The sequence below is a fragment of the Pseudoliparis swirei genome, chromosome 18, assembly GCF_029220125.1.
Source record: "Pseudoliparis swirei isolate HS2019 ecotype Mariana Trench chromosome 18, NWPU_hadal_v1, whole genome shotgun sequence".
Classification (NCBI taxonomy): domain Eukaryota; kingdom Metazoa; phylum Chordata; class Actinopteri; order Perciformes; family Liparidae; genus Pseudoliparis; species Pseudoliparis swirei.
In genome coordinates this window covers 18,505,558-18,521,886 of record NC_079405.1, presented here as the reverse complement: position 1 = coordinate 18,521,886, position 16,329 = coordinate 18,505,558, and the positions used below count along the sequence as shown (strand labels likewise).

Below are 16,329 nucleotides of genomic sequence, written 5' to 3'. Positions count from 1 at the left end.
GAAGGTGTTTCCTGGATGGCATTGGTGGTGTTCTTCAACAAAACGTAGACAGGATCAGCAACTGTGGCTGACCTTGCATTTGGTTGATGGAGCACAGAGCCCCTGTCCCCACTGCATGGTCGGTCTCAATCAAAAAACAGAACCAGTTCTTAGGTAAGTCGTGGCTTTTCAGGCTGCATCCATGACAGTCTATCCTCAGCTTACTGTGGTGACTATCAGACAATGACGATTACGACCCACGAGGTGTTGATATCTGAGCTGTCGGGACAATCATGTGGGTGGTATACAACCATGTTTGCTATGTAGGCAGTTTTGTGTGAGAAAGCAAAACAATAGCGTTTATGTGTGTGTGTGTGTGTGTGTTTGAGTAGCACAAAGGCTGTGTTCATGGTGTCAGCGCGTCCTCGGGCTGACCTCAGGTGAGCGCTCCGCACTCTGCAGTGGTTTACAAACAGGTCCACTAAGTATCCTCTCAGTGTGAAATCTGGGAGGATCTCTGGGAAGATTTTGGTCGGTTATGCTTTCCGACTTTACTGTTTGTTGTTCTTACCCTCCAAGTACGAGGAAGATTTGCTTCAGGCTCATTTGTGTTTTCTGCACTGCAGGATAATGTAGTCTGTAATGCTGTGGTTTATAAAGACCACATTTTAATTGGGCAGTGAGTTTAAATGACACTGATTCGCCCTGCGGCAGGGAGATCGATTCAGTCTGATGCACCCCAACTATGTAACGAGTGTGTACACCAAATCCCACACTTGCCTCACGGGAGGCTTTGCTGCTCCGTATGCCTTGTTACCTTCTTACAACATTCATACATTTTGGTCAAAACAAAAGATTGTATTAAAGCAGCTCAAACATTACTGTTTTTGTGCTCTTTACCTTTTTTCCTTTTGTTACTGGCCTCTGGCTGTTACAAATCCCCAATGTTAAAAGGAGTGTGAAGAGTGTAACAGTGCCCTGCATCCCTACACTGCCAGTCAGGTCTTATTATAAGTTCTTTACAATCTCGTAAAGTTTATTTGTGTCTCTGCGCTGCAGCTCATCCTGTTAAAGGAAATAGAAAGCACTGCCATGCTCCACTTCTAAACCCTCGGCCAGTTGCTGCATTCACATCATTTTGTGTCTTTGGATGGTGGAAACACAGTCGGACCGCTTTGAAACAACTGCTTTATGATCACAGTTTTAACTCAGGTATACATTTCATGCTGTAACCCATAATATATATATTTTTAAATGCATCTGTGAGTATGCAATGAGTTTGTCTAACTAGAATGCAGTGATTAGTATAAGTTTTACTTTCATATTACGCCAGCTGAAATGAAAGACCTTTCTTGTGCCTTTTCTATAAGCTAATTTTCCAACTCTGTCTAGAAAACCCACTTATTAATTAAAGGCTAATTTCTAACAAAAGGTGTGTGTCTGAATAGAAAGTGGTCTATAACCTTGTGGTAGTGTCACGGTGAACTGAACAATGACCGTAGTCCTCATTCTGACCACTTGTCCACCAAGTAGACATGTTTATTTCATTAGGACTTGAGGGCCTATGAGCTCCCCATGTCACCAGCTGCAGGCAGGACATGTGGATCAGTGTGTGTGTTCTTAGTGTATATTAGTGACAGGCTATGACCCGTCTCCAAGCTATTACTTTGATCTGAGGATTACTGTGATCACATTCTGACTGGCTAAATGTGATCCTCATGGCTGAAAGGTTAGTTTATACTTCCTATATTTGTCACATTCAAGTTCAAACTAATTCATTAATAAAAACACTATTTACATGTCTTTAGATTATTTTGCTAGCCAAATCAAATGGTTTAAAGGATTTTCAACCTTTATTTTTTTAATGCTTGTCACACATGAATATATTTAAATATGAGTTTACAGATAATTATAATCCCTCCTCGGCATTGTGGAGTTTAATATATGGCTGTTGTCACCTACAGTCTATGGGCATACCTCTGGGTTACACGCATTGCCTTTGCAGGTCATTTCGTTTATACGCCCTCTGAAGTTTCGGAGAATAATGCAGCGCATAGATTATAAACGCCTCCGTTCCTGGCGCTCGCTCATCGTCTGCGGATGTATTAACAAAGCTTAAGACACTTCTCACTCCAGTCTTGGTATTTCAAAATTAAATTAAAAAAGAGACAGACAATAACCTAAATTACCCACAAACTTAACCAGCAGTATAATAAGAATATTTGATTGGTGATTGGAGAGAGCAACCCACTTGATGCTGCATGCATCTCCTTATGCTGTCAAATATCAACAATAAACACATTTCTTTAGTTAATAAATTAAATAAATTGTGAAGCATTACTAAAAGTCCAAATTAAAGGGAAACAATGGTCACTTTTTGTTTTGGACCAGTAGAGATTGATAATATATTCACTGTTATTTTTCCACCAAGCAGCTGACCCTGATCTCAGCATAGGTCATGACGAGCTGTTTACACCGAGCCTTAGAGTAAAAAGCCCCTACACAAAAGAAAAGTAAAGCAAGAAAAGAAAAAAAATTACATATATTTATATACACATATAATTATGCTTGTTGGTCTACTTCAAGATAGCAGGGTTGTTTTTTTATTATGAGAGACACTAAATGTAAAACAGCTAAAGACCAAACAATGCTTCAGAGAAACGGAACAAGGGGAGCAACAAAAAATAATAATTCTGAGCCGGAGTCCCTTGTTTCTTTTTGCAGATTGGCCCACTTTCACTTTCTCTCTCTCTCTCCCAGCCCATGTCTCTGCAGCACTCAGACAAATGCCCGGATGGCTATGTGAGCAGGTGGGAATGTAAGTGATGAAGAATTTAACTGGCTGGCTGAAGGTGATCTTTACTGTGGGAAAACATTTTTGCTATTAGGCCCCCTGTTTTCAGTGAAAGTTTATACCGCAATGCTACATTCTCCATGGGCTGAGGCGTATGTAGGGTGGGGCTCTAATCTTCTCTCATGCCCAGCCTAACTGTTTGTTACGTATCCAGGTTTGGTATCCGCAAGGGCTCTTGTGACAGACTGCCGCCTGGTTGAAATGATGGCCATATTTCATTGGCCAGCCTGTCACTGCCGGCAAACCCAGACTCTCTGAGCGGTAGCCTCTGCAGGAGTCATTACACAGCAAGGCCAATTTTCCCTTATACATGTACATCGCACATTAGCAAGCGTGAGAATGAATTATCCCTCCGGAGCGAGGTTATAGAGAACGGATGCAGAAAAAGGGAGGGTGGGTGATTTTAGTTGCTGCATAGGCTGATCCTGATTCAGCTTTTTCTGCCTTCAGGGAAGACGGGTTGAGAGCCAAACACTCTCTGACTCACATCTACAGCTTTTACCTCCATATAAGAGGAGCTGTCATAGCTTTGTCGTACAATGTATCAGTTTTTGTCACATACAGGCAGATCAATACGCTCGGGAGTTTTATATAAATGCATTTAGTGTTATGGTTTCTGGGTGCAACCAATGATTAGTTTCCCTATATGTTAATCTCACAACTGTTTAATTGATTAATTCATTGTTGATTCAAATTCAGAAAAGTATATATTGTTTGTGAAACAATTTGCAGTGATAAAGAATAGATTAAAAAAAGTAAAGCCTCACATTTGTTTGACATTTTACTTCCTGTTGATTAACACACTGATACCAAAAATGTTCAGCAGTTTTGCAATTATTCCACAATTATCCCAAATCTCCTACAAGGCAATGGTGGAAGCAAACAAGTGTTGATACATGAGAAATAAAAAGTTAAGAAGATCAGAGGATTCATCAGGATTAAAAAAAACATATGTACACACTTGTGCACATATTTTATTGGGCCACATTTACATGTGGTTGGTGCTCCTCCCACTGCATCACTCTATCTCGTAAAGCCGTGAAGCCTCTGCCCGTCCCTCCCCGCCTCTGTCTGGGGAAGAAGCTTGTTGGAAACAGCGATGACGTGACCTCATGGTGGATGTGGCGATTGTATCTCATGCTTTCGACTGCTGTTCTTGGTCTCGTCCTTTGTCTGATGTGACAAATTCCCCCTTTCTTTTCCCCCCAGCCCCGCTGCCTTCCACTGGCACTCAGATAAAGATCGGCAGCCATCAGCAAATACAGCCTTTAACTCGCTGCCCGCCCTCAACTCTCACTGTATTCTCTATCTCCATCTCTAACATTTTTTCCCCTGCGTCCATTTTCGGCATGCCGCTGATGTCTCTTGGAATGGAGTGATAACAGTCTGCTGCATACATACCAGTCACGTACACATGTTTAGAGAGTGTGTGTGTGTGTGTATGTGAGTATGTCTATGTGTATGTGTGTGTGTGTGTGTGTGTGTGTGTGTGGTTTGCTGTGTAACAGAGGCTGTCATGCACAGTTATTAGATGACAGAGGGAGGCTATTACACACTGTGTTAGGCTTCAAAGCACCGATGCTTCCCTCAAGGGGGCCTTTACGTACATGCACACGAAGCGGTCAAGGTCCCCATGAGTCATTGGTGCTGACCAGACTAAGTCTGACAGGAGTGAAAGAAGAAATACGAAGGAATGAAGAATGATTGATGACTGTTCAATCTAGAAGTAGAGAGTCATTACAAACTCATTCACTGAAATTATGACAAGTGTTAACCTGCTAATAAAGCTGAGAATTAATCCTTTACCCACCTAAAAATGTGTCTGCACATGAAATATATCCTATGCCCATCCGTCGCTGTTTGAAGGTAGTTGAAGGTAATCCTGTGTCTTGGATGCTTCCTGTAATGCTTGATGCTGAACGGGGGCCCGTCCAAGATTGTCGAGGTTGATTTAATTTTCAACACACACTGTCGGACAGACTACTCATGCGGACACACGGACACTCAGTGGGCTCCCTACCATGGTTGAGTTGTGGATTAGTCAAATCCCCTGATTGGCTGTTAAACTGATTAAGGGGGGTGTTCTGCATTGGTTATTTTGAAAAACTGAAAAGACACACGTACACAAACGCATACACACACACACACACACAGTAGGATGACTCACTTGTATTGCGCTTCTCAAGGCACCCGAAGTCACTTTACAGAGTCCAGAGGTCACACACACACACACAGTCATCCCGGTGGTGGTAAGCTACATCAGTAACCACAGCTGCTCTGGGGCAGACTGACGGAAGCGTGGCAGCCAATCAGCGCCTACGGCCCCTCCAACCACCACCAACATTCATTCACATCCATACGACCGGGGTGAGGCTGCGGTATATATGCTGTTTGTGTCTGATACCTACCCATTCCTCCTCAGACAGATGGCGTAGGTCACTCCACTGTCATGGTGTGTGTGTGTGTGTGGTTGCGTGCATGGGTGTGTGTGTATGTGGTTGTGTGTGTGTGAGAGTGTGACTGAGTGAGTGAGAGAGAATTGGAGAGGAGGGACAGAGATGAAGGCTGTTGGAACAGACTGAGGCCCAGATGGCTGTGTCCGGAGAAACAGGAGCTAGAGGTGACATCAGGTGGATAGTACCCTTGAGGATGAACCACACATACACACATACATTAGCCTTAAGGCCTGTCAAACATCATGTGGATTTCGGAATTGTTAGATAGTGTGTAACCTCATTTAGTCCGGCAACAATTAGTCAACCATTTGAATTGTCATTTAATGTTGCTGTTTTACTCCATTTATATCTGTAAGAAACAGACAAAACAAGCTACTTTGGCTTTTTGCAGAAAAATATTTGTGACCGAAAATCCCAGCACCATTTCCTGAAGTCCAAGGTGTGCTTTGTCCAACCAGTGACTCAAAATCCTAAAGATGTTCAGTTTCTTATCATATATTATAAATATAAGCAGCAAGTTCTCACAATTAAGAAGCTGAAATGTTTAGCATTTCAAATTACTTAAATCACTAACCGTTAATTAAAATAAACTAATCGAAACTATTAGTCTCCCCACACAGTAACTATTTTCATATTGAATCTGTCTACTGTTTGCAACTCCAATTTAATTTATATCTCATCTATCCTCAGTCTTTGTGAGACGTTCTTCCTCCCCCAACACGCACATTCTGTCATTGCCTTTTCCAAACTGGGTTAGTAGAGAAGGCAGGGGCTGTATATGGGCGAGGAGTTAACTTTTGATAAGCAGCCTTTTTCATTATGCATAGAGAGATCCCAACCCCCAATCTCCAACAGTGCAACCCCTCTGCCACCACAGGAGAGGAATCGAAACCTGAGATGGTTGTAAAGGGCTGCTGGTGTCAGGAGGGTGAAGTGTTGTGACGTAGAATATCCTCCTGGAAAGATTGATCATATATAACATTAGATTCAGGTAGCAGCATGAATTAAAAGTTCTATATTCTGCAGTGAAATTGATTCATCTCGTTGTAGGTGCTTTGTCATCAGTTGGTTGACTTGGGAGAATGACTCCCTCCGGTAGCTTTGCGACCTATGACCCCTGACCCATCTCACTGAGTGCAGAGTGCAAGGAACCCTGACGAGGAACCCTGACGAGGAACCCTGACGAGAGCCTCACCTTTTAGCTAGGAAAGGGTTAATGACTTCCTGATCTGAGTAGAAGTGCAGAGGAATGTACCCCTGCTGAGTACTACCTCACCCCCCCCCCCCCCCCACACACACACACACACTCTCCCCCACCCCTGCAATAAGTTTCTCCCTGTCACCCCCTTTACTCCTTTCTCTCTGAAGGGTGCAACATGTGTAATGTTGATTTCCACAAAGCAATAAGAATAAAGTCCACTCTGTAGAACCAAGAAATGTTTCAGCATATAACCCCCCCATAACATGAGAGTTTTTTATTTATTTGCGGCTTTAACAAATGAAACATTATGTAAGATTTGGTGGTTGCTGGCAGGTAGACAAATGTGTTGCCCAGTTTGGTTATAACCCAGCAAGCTCTTCTCCTCTTTTTCAGTTTTGTCAAACTGCAAGAGCATTTCCTAACCTAATGTCCAGCTATTTTTTTTGGAGGCATTTTCTGTCTTCTTGAAACTTTGATCATTTATTATTAAAAAGACATTTACAAATGATGATGGAAATTTTTCCCAAAAGCACAGATTTGGGCCTTTTATGTCAGTGAGCCCTACTTTCAAAATCTATTTCCTGTGTCATCATTGGTGTATGCAGAGTTGAGGCAGTTTATTAGTCGACGAATCGACCCTCTTGGTCTTCGGCTACATCCACACTACGTTTACATTATTAAAAATGCATAACTTTCACTACGTTTACGCCACACTACTCCAGAGTTTTAGAACCCCACAAATGGAGGCATTTGAAAATTCAATTCAATTCAGTTTAGTTGTATAGCCCATTTTCACAAATTAGAAATTTGTCTCAGAGTGCTTTTCAATCTGTACATATAGACATCCCTGTCCCAAAACCTCACATCGGATCAAGAAAAACTCCCAAACAACCCTTCATGGGAAAAAGTGAAGAAACCTTCAGGAGAGCAACAGAGGAGGATCCCTCTCCAGGATGAACAGGTGCAATAGATGTAATGTGTACAGAAGGAATCATTATACACAAATTAAAACACAGTAACAATACAATCAATAAATATGACAGTGTATGAATAGTTGGTGGTAGACATATTCCACGATCCAGACCTCGATGATCCATCAGGCAGATGGAGGTAGAGAGGAGGAGTGGGCGGAGTCTCAGCAGGGCCATGGCATAGTTGGTAGTAGGCATAGGTGTAGGCAAAATGCAGCAGAAAACTCAGGGATTAGTACTTAGTGTGGACAGGTAAACTGTGGACCTTTTGAAAACTATGCTGTCGACAACCGTCTTCGCTACTTGATTAGTCACGACATGTCCTTACCTGGTTGGTTACGCTGCCGGAAAGAAAGTTATAAATTGACGACCAGGTTAATTTCACATAAATAACAGATGCCAGATGTTGTTGACCGTGTTGTATATACCAGCAGCTGTTCAGTGATATTCAGCATTTTATAATTCTACCACTGCAACATGTGAAGGAAGCAGCTGTTAGTGGAGTGATTAGCGGAGCGGCGTGTACAGCCCTACGAAGCGGACGTTTGAAGTCACGGTTTGAGGCATTGAGGAGAGCGATTGACACAAAATTGAGTTTTTTACTTTTCTAATCAATGCCTATTTTGTTCTGCGCAACTATTTTGAAGTCCACAAACAAATGGTAAAACAAACAAAAACATAAAGGCTATCTAGTACAAAATGGACTTCAGACACCGGCAGAGCTACGAGTGTCTGAACACACAACAACAAAACAGAGGACACGTGTAAGAGACGTGTGTTGACCAAATGCATTTTTCCATAATCTAGTAAAAGCTTTTTTTGTAAGTTTTCATTTTAAAGTACATTTGTGAGAGATACCAGGATGCAGGTTTTGCTCTAAATTCAAAAATAAAACTTATCCTTGAAATATGTCTGTTTAAATAGTTACAACCTTTTATTAGTAGAGTACAATGACACTTCATTGTATTTTCTGTAACTAAGCAACATATCTACTTCCTGTGTGCACCGACACCAGCAGGCCCAGTGTACGTGAATAGCCATGTGATATTTGTTTTCAGGCACGTATTATGGACAAAAATCGTTTTAAAAACGTCAATGGAACAAACGCGTGGACGATCATTTAAAAAAAATGTTGACATATAAGTGGTGATTGAACCATAGTCGACTAAGATTTATTCACTCCGTTAATAGTTTGTAAAGATTTTTTTTCGTGCTGAATGACTTATTTACAATAAGTTTATGAGTACATTGTTGATATACACAATATTATAAGTATTGCCTTAGCGTGATTCTTTGTGCAGAAACTTGGTTTTATAGATCAACTAATTGATTAGCCGACAAAATCATATGAGTGTTAGTCGGCTAATATTTTGTGTGCGTGTTTGTGTGCGTGTGTGGAACAACTAAACGGTGGGAGGTCAGAGGCTTGCTTTCTTTATCCAGCTGAATGCATCTTTCAGCACTTTGTTCTCCATTAATTTACCAAAGGGACACCATTAACTTGAACTCCCTGAAATCGCCTGTTCATGACTTATTTATGCTGCAGTCGAGCACAGAGTACAGTAGCTCTTATATCCCTCCTGTCCTGCTGGCCGGTCTCTCTCCTCACAGAGCAGGACTGCCGTGGTTTGGCTTCAGGAGGCTTTTCCATGTCTGAAAGTCACTAAACTCGTTAACTTGCCTTCTCAAGACGACGCTGCTTTTCCTAAAGGTTTCAAGCTCTGGGTGTGAGAGGAAATGCCTGTATAAGTTTTAGTGTGTATGTGTGTGTGTGTGTCTGTGTTTGTTTTCAGAAGAAATTTCGGACTGAAGGAAAAGACATTGGCTGAAATCTTTCCATTCCTGCAATAGTTTCCCCTCCAACACTTACTGTACTGTAATTCTATCTTTTCCTCTACTCTGTGTGTGCGTGTACAGTGCAGTAGTATTAGACAGGCATGTCTGGAACTAATAGATTCCACCCTTCTGAAGAACCTTATTAGGAAATTCAACCTGCAACCTGAGGCTTTATACTACCTTCTCATTCAACTGCCTTAAATGATGTCTTGTAGCCCCGTCATCCACTTGCGAGTACACACACACACACACACACACACACACGCCCCCTACCCTTCAACCTACGAACCCCTGGCCCAGTTTCTCTGCTTCTGTCTCTCGCTCCTCTTTTCCTGCCTGGTTTCTGCTTCGGGGGTTTATACTGGTGAACTCCACGGCTGCCTGTTTTTCTTCATATCCTTTCATTTGAAGAAACAGACACACCTCAGTCCAACCCCCGTCCTGCTACACAACCACACCCACACGCACACGCACACACACACATGCACATACTCTTGTTTCCTGTAGTTGTTTTAGTATGACCCTCCCCTCCCGTGTGCTCCTTCCTGGTCGGACTGACTTCCTTTTTGTCTGTCCTCTCATCCTGTGTGTATCGGGATGAATGGACATATTATTCACAGTGACGCAGTGCCCCCCCCCCCCCCCTGTGCCCCCCAGCCCACCCTTTACTCACCCTTTACACTGCTTTCTGTTCTTTCTCCTTTTCTTTTTGCTTCTTTCATTCTTCTGAGGACAATAGTATGAGCTCACAGTGGTACAACTCAAAACCACCCCCCCCCCCCCCCCCCCTCATCCTCCTCTTCTGCACCACTCTGTACTGCAGTATCAGCCCACGAAGCAACAAAGAGCAGGTCTAACTGCCTAAACACAGTGTGCACATATGCTCACTCGTGCACACACACAAACAGAAAGGGTGATATTCTACCTCGCCAAAAGCTAGATCACCTGGTTGGTTCTCTTGGCTTTCCTGGAACTAGTTCATGGTTGAGTGTGTTCAATGATTACCTGGAACAGGTTGTGGGCGCTCCAATGCCGGCGGGGAGGTTATGTGTTTGAAGGATTATCCTGCTTTATAAAACTTGAGTCTCATTTCCCTGGATTTTAACTTTTGTTTCTGTCGATTATGACAACATCGGACTCTTTAAAGTAATTGCTGAGATCTGGGAACATACAATGTTTTTGTACTGGATTTTAACTTTTGTTTCTGTCGATTATGACAACATCGGACTCTTTAAAGTAATTGCTGAGATCTGGGAACATACAATGTTTTTGTAACCAGTTCTATTCATTCAGTCATAGTGGGGTGGCTGACTGAATGACACTGGATTTGCATTATCAGAAACTCTACCAGTGGAGAGAAACTTGAATAAATGCATCCTAATCTCTATTTAGTAACATGGTCAAAATTAACCAGCATTTTCCTTTTGAACGGAGCTGCATCTGTGTCGTTTCTTTATTCCACTGCCCTCTGCTCCAGCCAGTTCAAGCCTTGTCTCGAACATTCGTCACATCTACTTGTTTAACAGTTGCCATGTATATGTGAAAGTCTATGCATCTGTGTATTTGTCTCTCTACAAACAGTCCATTAATAGAGCGGGACAGATCTGGGGTGGGCCTCCCAAGAGCAGGCTAGAGAGCTGCCGTCAGAATGGTTGACAGCTTGGACTCAAAGTGTCCCATCGCTGTCAGAGTGTGTGTGTCTGTGTCTGTGTGTGCACTTTTTGTACCCATAGCCCAAGGTGATCTTCAGGTATGAGTGCTAGCAGCAGTATGTGTGGCTCCTGTATCTAGGGTATCTGAACAGCATCCATCACTTCTGCCAGGTTCCAACTAAGCAGCCTAAAGCTGATGCTATGTTTGCTTGCACAAGCTGACTTTAGCTATGAAAGGTAATGTTGCAGTAAAAACAGGACTTTCAGTTTCCACATTGTGCTAGAAGGACTATGTAACTTTTGGGGTATCTTTATTTACTTTTCAATTTTCTTTTCCCCTTTTTGAAGAAAACATCACACATTTGGATGCTGTACATTGTGCAGTCCGCATTTACCACAGTGGTAATGTCATTCTAGTAGGGATACACTGTCTCCATCCATCATCTCACTTTATTTTCATCTTCCCTTTTCTGGGTCCCAATAAGAAAACTAGTCAAACAGTTTGAGGGAGGTTTCACGCTCACATTGTTTCTATACAGAAAGACAGATATATCGAGGGTAGTCAATCACGCACTTAAACACACAATACCACACCCTCACCTCCACTCAGTGCCAAAACAAACCAACAGGAGGCTCCTATAACTGAGAGCCTTTAGTTATCAAGCTCCTCTTTTATGGAAACCAGCTTCCAATTTCAGTCCGAGAGGCAGACACAGTCACCTCATTTAAGAGTAGACTTAAGACTTTCCTCTTTGACAGAGCTTATAGTTAGGGCTGAATCAGGTTCACCTGGTCCAGCCCCTTGATATGCTGCTATAGGCTTATAGCTGCCGGGGGTCGTTTAGGATGCACTGAGCACCTATCTCCTCTTTTTTCTCTCCTTAGGGATGAATTTTCATCTCGCAATCACACGTTACTAACTCTGCTTTCTCCCCGGAATCCTTTTGACTTCACGTCTCATGGGGTCATCGGACCCTATGAGACGACATAGATCCTATCTGCCTGATGGATCATCGAGATCTGGGTCGTGGAATTCCTGCTACCGACTACGCCACTATCCTGTTGAGACTCCACCCACTGTTGAGACTCCGCCCACTCCTCCTCTCTACCGCCATCTGCCTGATGGATCGTGGAGGTCTCCATCGTGGAATATGCCTACTATGAACTATTCATACACTGTCATATTCATTGAATGTATTTTAACTCTAAATCTGTCCTTCTGTACACATGACATCTATTGCATCTGTCCATCCTGGAGAGGGATCCTCCTCTGTTGCTCTCCTGAAGGTTTCTTCCCTTTTTTTCCCCCTGAAGGGTTATTTGGGAGTTTTTCCTGATCCGATGTGAGGTTTTGGGGCAGAGATGTCTATGTGTACAGATTGTAAAGCACTCCGAGACAAATTTGTAATTTGTGAAATTGGGCTATACAAATAAACTGAATTGAAAAAAACTGAATAACTGGGTTGGATTAAAATAAGGAAAACAAACAGGAAAAAGCCATCAGAATAAACAGTGATCCATATGACATATGTCTGGGGTTGATGAATTATATGTAACTAAACGTACATAACTGCGTTTATATAGATTTACACCAGTAATGTTGCACTAAACTATTCTCAATTGTATATGTCATTCCACTCATTCGGAAGAAGAAACATTTCCCATCTTTTATTGAAATAACATCTAGATCAGAAGCGTGCCATTAAAATTTCTTTCAGTAGTTTTGGACGTACAAATAACAAATGCAACTTCCACTTAAATGTCACCAAACCACTTTTTATTGAGGGGACTGAGGTATAATGTTTCTGAATGTCTTCTTAATGTTTTGGATCTCATACTTCCAGCTGCCAGAGTTTTCAGACATAAAATACACGCTGGTCTCTCGTCATCTCCCACTGCATTCACAGTGAATCCAAGAGCGAGATGGGCTTCGTCGTACTTCTATTCTTTGCCTTCAACTTAGCATGTTGTCTCATTTGTCTCGGAAGCATTGTCCCTGTCAAATATCTGGCCGTTCTGTAAACCTAAACACTATCCATCTGGATGAACACCACCACTTTTCTGCAGGCCCAATTTGTTTGCTGTTCCACTGTGAAAAAGATTCCAACGTCAAAACATTCGTTTTGCATTACATTTCCTTCCGGTCACACGACTCTGACCATGCACTTTGTGAACGTTTGCACTCAACAAATCCTAAACAGCCGTAAATTCCTGGTCATATTTTAGAGAAGGATTCTGCAGCTTGATCAGTTTTATTCACATATGAATGATGGCAGATTGGTATGGTTTGCCACTAAAGAACGAGGAAATTGATGTATATACCTTCTATAGGTCACCAAGGGTCTGTTTATGCAGAACAACGAGAAGAAGAGCTCCTTTAAAGATTTGCATCCATCTTCTTGTGTTGTTTGTTGAGTCGTGTTGAGTTTGTTTGTGGTGTTGGTGGGACTGGTGAACAAAGTTCAAAGTATATAAGGACAAGGCTCTTAGAGACATAGCCAGACAGCCCTCAGCGCTACAGACAGAGAAGGAAATGGAGATGGAGGAGGAGGAGGGAATTAAAAAAAGAGAAATGAGAGCATCAGTAAAGTAGAATCCCAGAGCCTGATTACAAGACCTGCTCTCATCTGCCTGGAAAATGGGACTGGGTTGTCTGGAGGGAGTGGAGGCGTCACATTCCAGTTCACATCCGACTTCTCACTGGCTATGGGGATGATGACCATAACAGAGGAATGGGGTGGAAAGGAAGACCCGCATCCATCTTTCCTCTTTGCGGTATCAAGTTCACTGTATATCAGCTCACACTACTCTCCTGTTAGGGGAAAAGGCTTTGAGATGGATAAAGACATTTTAGGACCTCTCAGGGAAAAAATTTTTGACAGCCAGTATCAACAAGGTATAGTGTCGAGAGCTCAGGGTTGACTTTGGTTGAGCCACACAGCCATATTTTTTATAAATGGATTCTTACCAGAATACATTTTCATCATGTGACTGTTAGGGGCCAGAGAGAGGCTTTGGGGCCGCAGTGCATGGCCGACCTGTTACATTTATTAAATCTCCCCTCTAAATATCAAGGTCTCCTGGGACCCCTAAACCCCTCTAGATGCACCTCATGCAAATTACCTGATGCTTTCTTTCACTTTCTTACACTCCTTATGGATAGGAGCGCTTGTTTTTGATTTGTCTGTGCATGTGTCGAGTGTTGTTACATTGGGTCGGTTGATTACAAGGACAGCATCTCGAGGTTCCGTGTCGCAGCCTTGAGAGGCGGGACACTGAATCACTCCCCATCCTGCGCAATGAGGAAATTACACATGGACACGTACACAGACGAACCACGAGACAATATCATGTGTTGTCGAAGCAGATATTCACAACAGGTCATTAGCACATTCGCAGACCGTGTGTGTGCATTTATTTGTTGCGTATGTGAGTGTTTGCGCCGTAGTGTCATAATGCCACAAAACTCCTCTGTTCTGGCCTTTTCATCAGTAAATAATTAATTACTGTGAGAAGACACAGCCGCTGGCTAGTGGCACGATGTTTTGCTATGTTTGAGAGAGTAGGAGGGAGTAGTGGGCAGATGGGGGGGGGGGGGAGGTATGGTCACAGACAGATTTATATATCCTACTTCTTTGTGGTAACGAGAAACTGCTTTCTCAGCTGTTAAACACAAAAGCAACATCGACAGTCGCTGTCATCCGGCTGGCTGACTGTCTGTCTGCCTGTGATTGTGTGTGTTTGAATGCATTAGTGCATATGTGAGTCTACAGTGCACTGAGGCCAGGATGGAAGCCAAAACCGTCCGCTTTTTCTACAGCCAGCGGTGTAAAGGTAGGACAGCTGCGGTACACTCGTCATGATACAACTGCACAGGCTGGCATTATGAGTGTTTGTTTGTGTGTGTGTGTGTGTGTCTGTGTGTGTGTGTCTGTGTGCTTTGTTTCTTAACTCTTTTCAAAGTATGTGCAGCCTCCTCTGCATTGGCAGGCAGCTATGAGAGCATAGCATTAATCTGTCAGCTGTCAGCACTGATCCAGCGTATCACCATCATAATGTGTGCGTCCTTGGGTGTCTACGTGTGCACGTGTTGCTGCAGGCGCTTTCTTTGACCCAGTCTGTAACTGCAGTGGGACCCTCCAGAAGACATTTTTGTACCAGTGATTGAATATGGTTACTGAGTGTGTCTGCATTGAGTGCACTATTAATTTGAGCTGAGAATGGAGAGCAGCAGGGTAGGAGGAGAGGGGAAGGAGGCAGGAGGAAACAGAAAAGTGATACGCTAGAATAAATGACTGCCTCTGGAGATCTCTGTGTTTGGAAGAGGAAAAGCTGATCGCGCACCAGAGAATGCACAGATGCTTTCAAATATGATGATGTACAGACATGCATGTCTATGGTTTGCAGACTGGTGGGAGGTGAGGGGATTTCAGCGAAGACTCCAGGCTGCTGTGTCATGGCCCTGCGAGGTGTTTCACTAGAGCTCTGCTTCATCCATATCAGCTGTCACAAGGAAACTGCCATAGACTTCTACATCTTACACATTGTTATGGCATGTATCTTAATGATTTAATGATAGCACTGCACTGTCAACAGTAATGTACACAGCTTACTCCCCAGCTGTATGGATACTTGCACATTGTGTAGGCTGTCCATTGTGGCCTCAATGTGTTGATTATCCAGGATTGTGGTTTGCATAATAATTAACGACATTAAACTCATCTCTGTTTCTCCATCACCCGACAGAGATCCGTGCCCAGCTGGTGGAGCAGCTAAAGTGTCTGGATCAGCAGTGTGAGCTGAGGGTGCAGCTGCTGCAGGACCTGCAGGACTTCTTCAGAAAGAAGGCAGAGATCGAGGTGGACTACAGCCGCAACCTTGAGAAGCTGGCAGAGAGGTTCCTCACCAAGACCCGCAGCACCAAGGACCATCTACTCAAGTATGGGACACTTGCCCACACATGGCACTACCACACTGGCCAGCAGATTGTTATGGTGTTGCTTATGAATGTATTATTTTTATTTTAAGTGCGTTAGATAGCTAACATTCTTCCCTTTTGAAGATTACAAGTACGATAAAAAGATTAGGGGAAATAATAATTTTGCGCTTTCAGGATTAGTGGCTTCTTTCTTAAGAAAGAGAAAAAGGTGACCAAGCAAGTGAGGGAGACTTTAAGCACTCACTGCTTCCCAGTTTGATATAATAAAAAACTCCAACTGTTTTATAGATTGAACATTTCATTAGGATGCTCACTTTTATTATTAGCGGTGTGTGTGTGTCTGTGTCTGTGTCTGTGTCTGTGTGTGCGTGTCTGTCTGTGTGTCTGTAACTTTGCCAGAAATGGCCAGGTGGTGATTTTGTGCTCTGACTATTTTTGCAG

At 43.0% G+C, this 16,329-nt stretch overlaps 1 protein-coding gene across 1 annotated transcript in view; it reads left to right on the top strand.

Moving 5' to 3' along the window:
- The window catches only part of srgap2 (SLIT-ROBO Rho GTPase activating protein 2), a 52,682-nt gene that overhangs the window by 15,756 nt on the left and 20,597 nt on the right, over positions 1 to 16,329 (top strand). Inside the window, 1 exon segment of the mRNA XM_056437459.1 lies at positions 15,696 to 15,888. Coding sequence (XP_056293434.1) covers positions 15,696 to 15,888 — 193 coding nt within the window.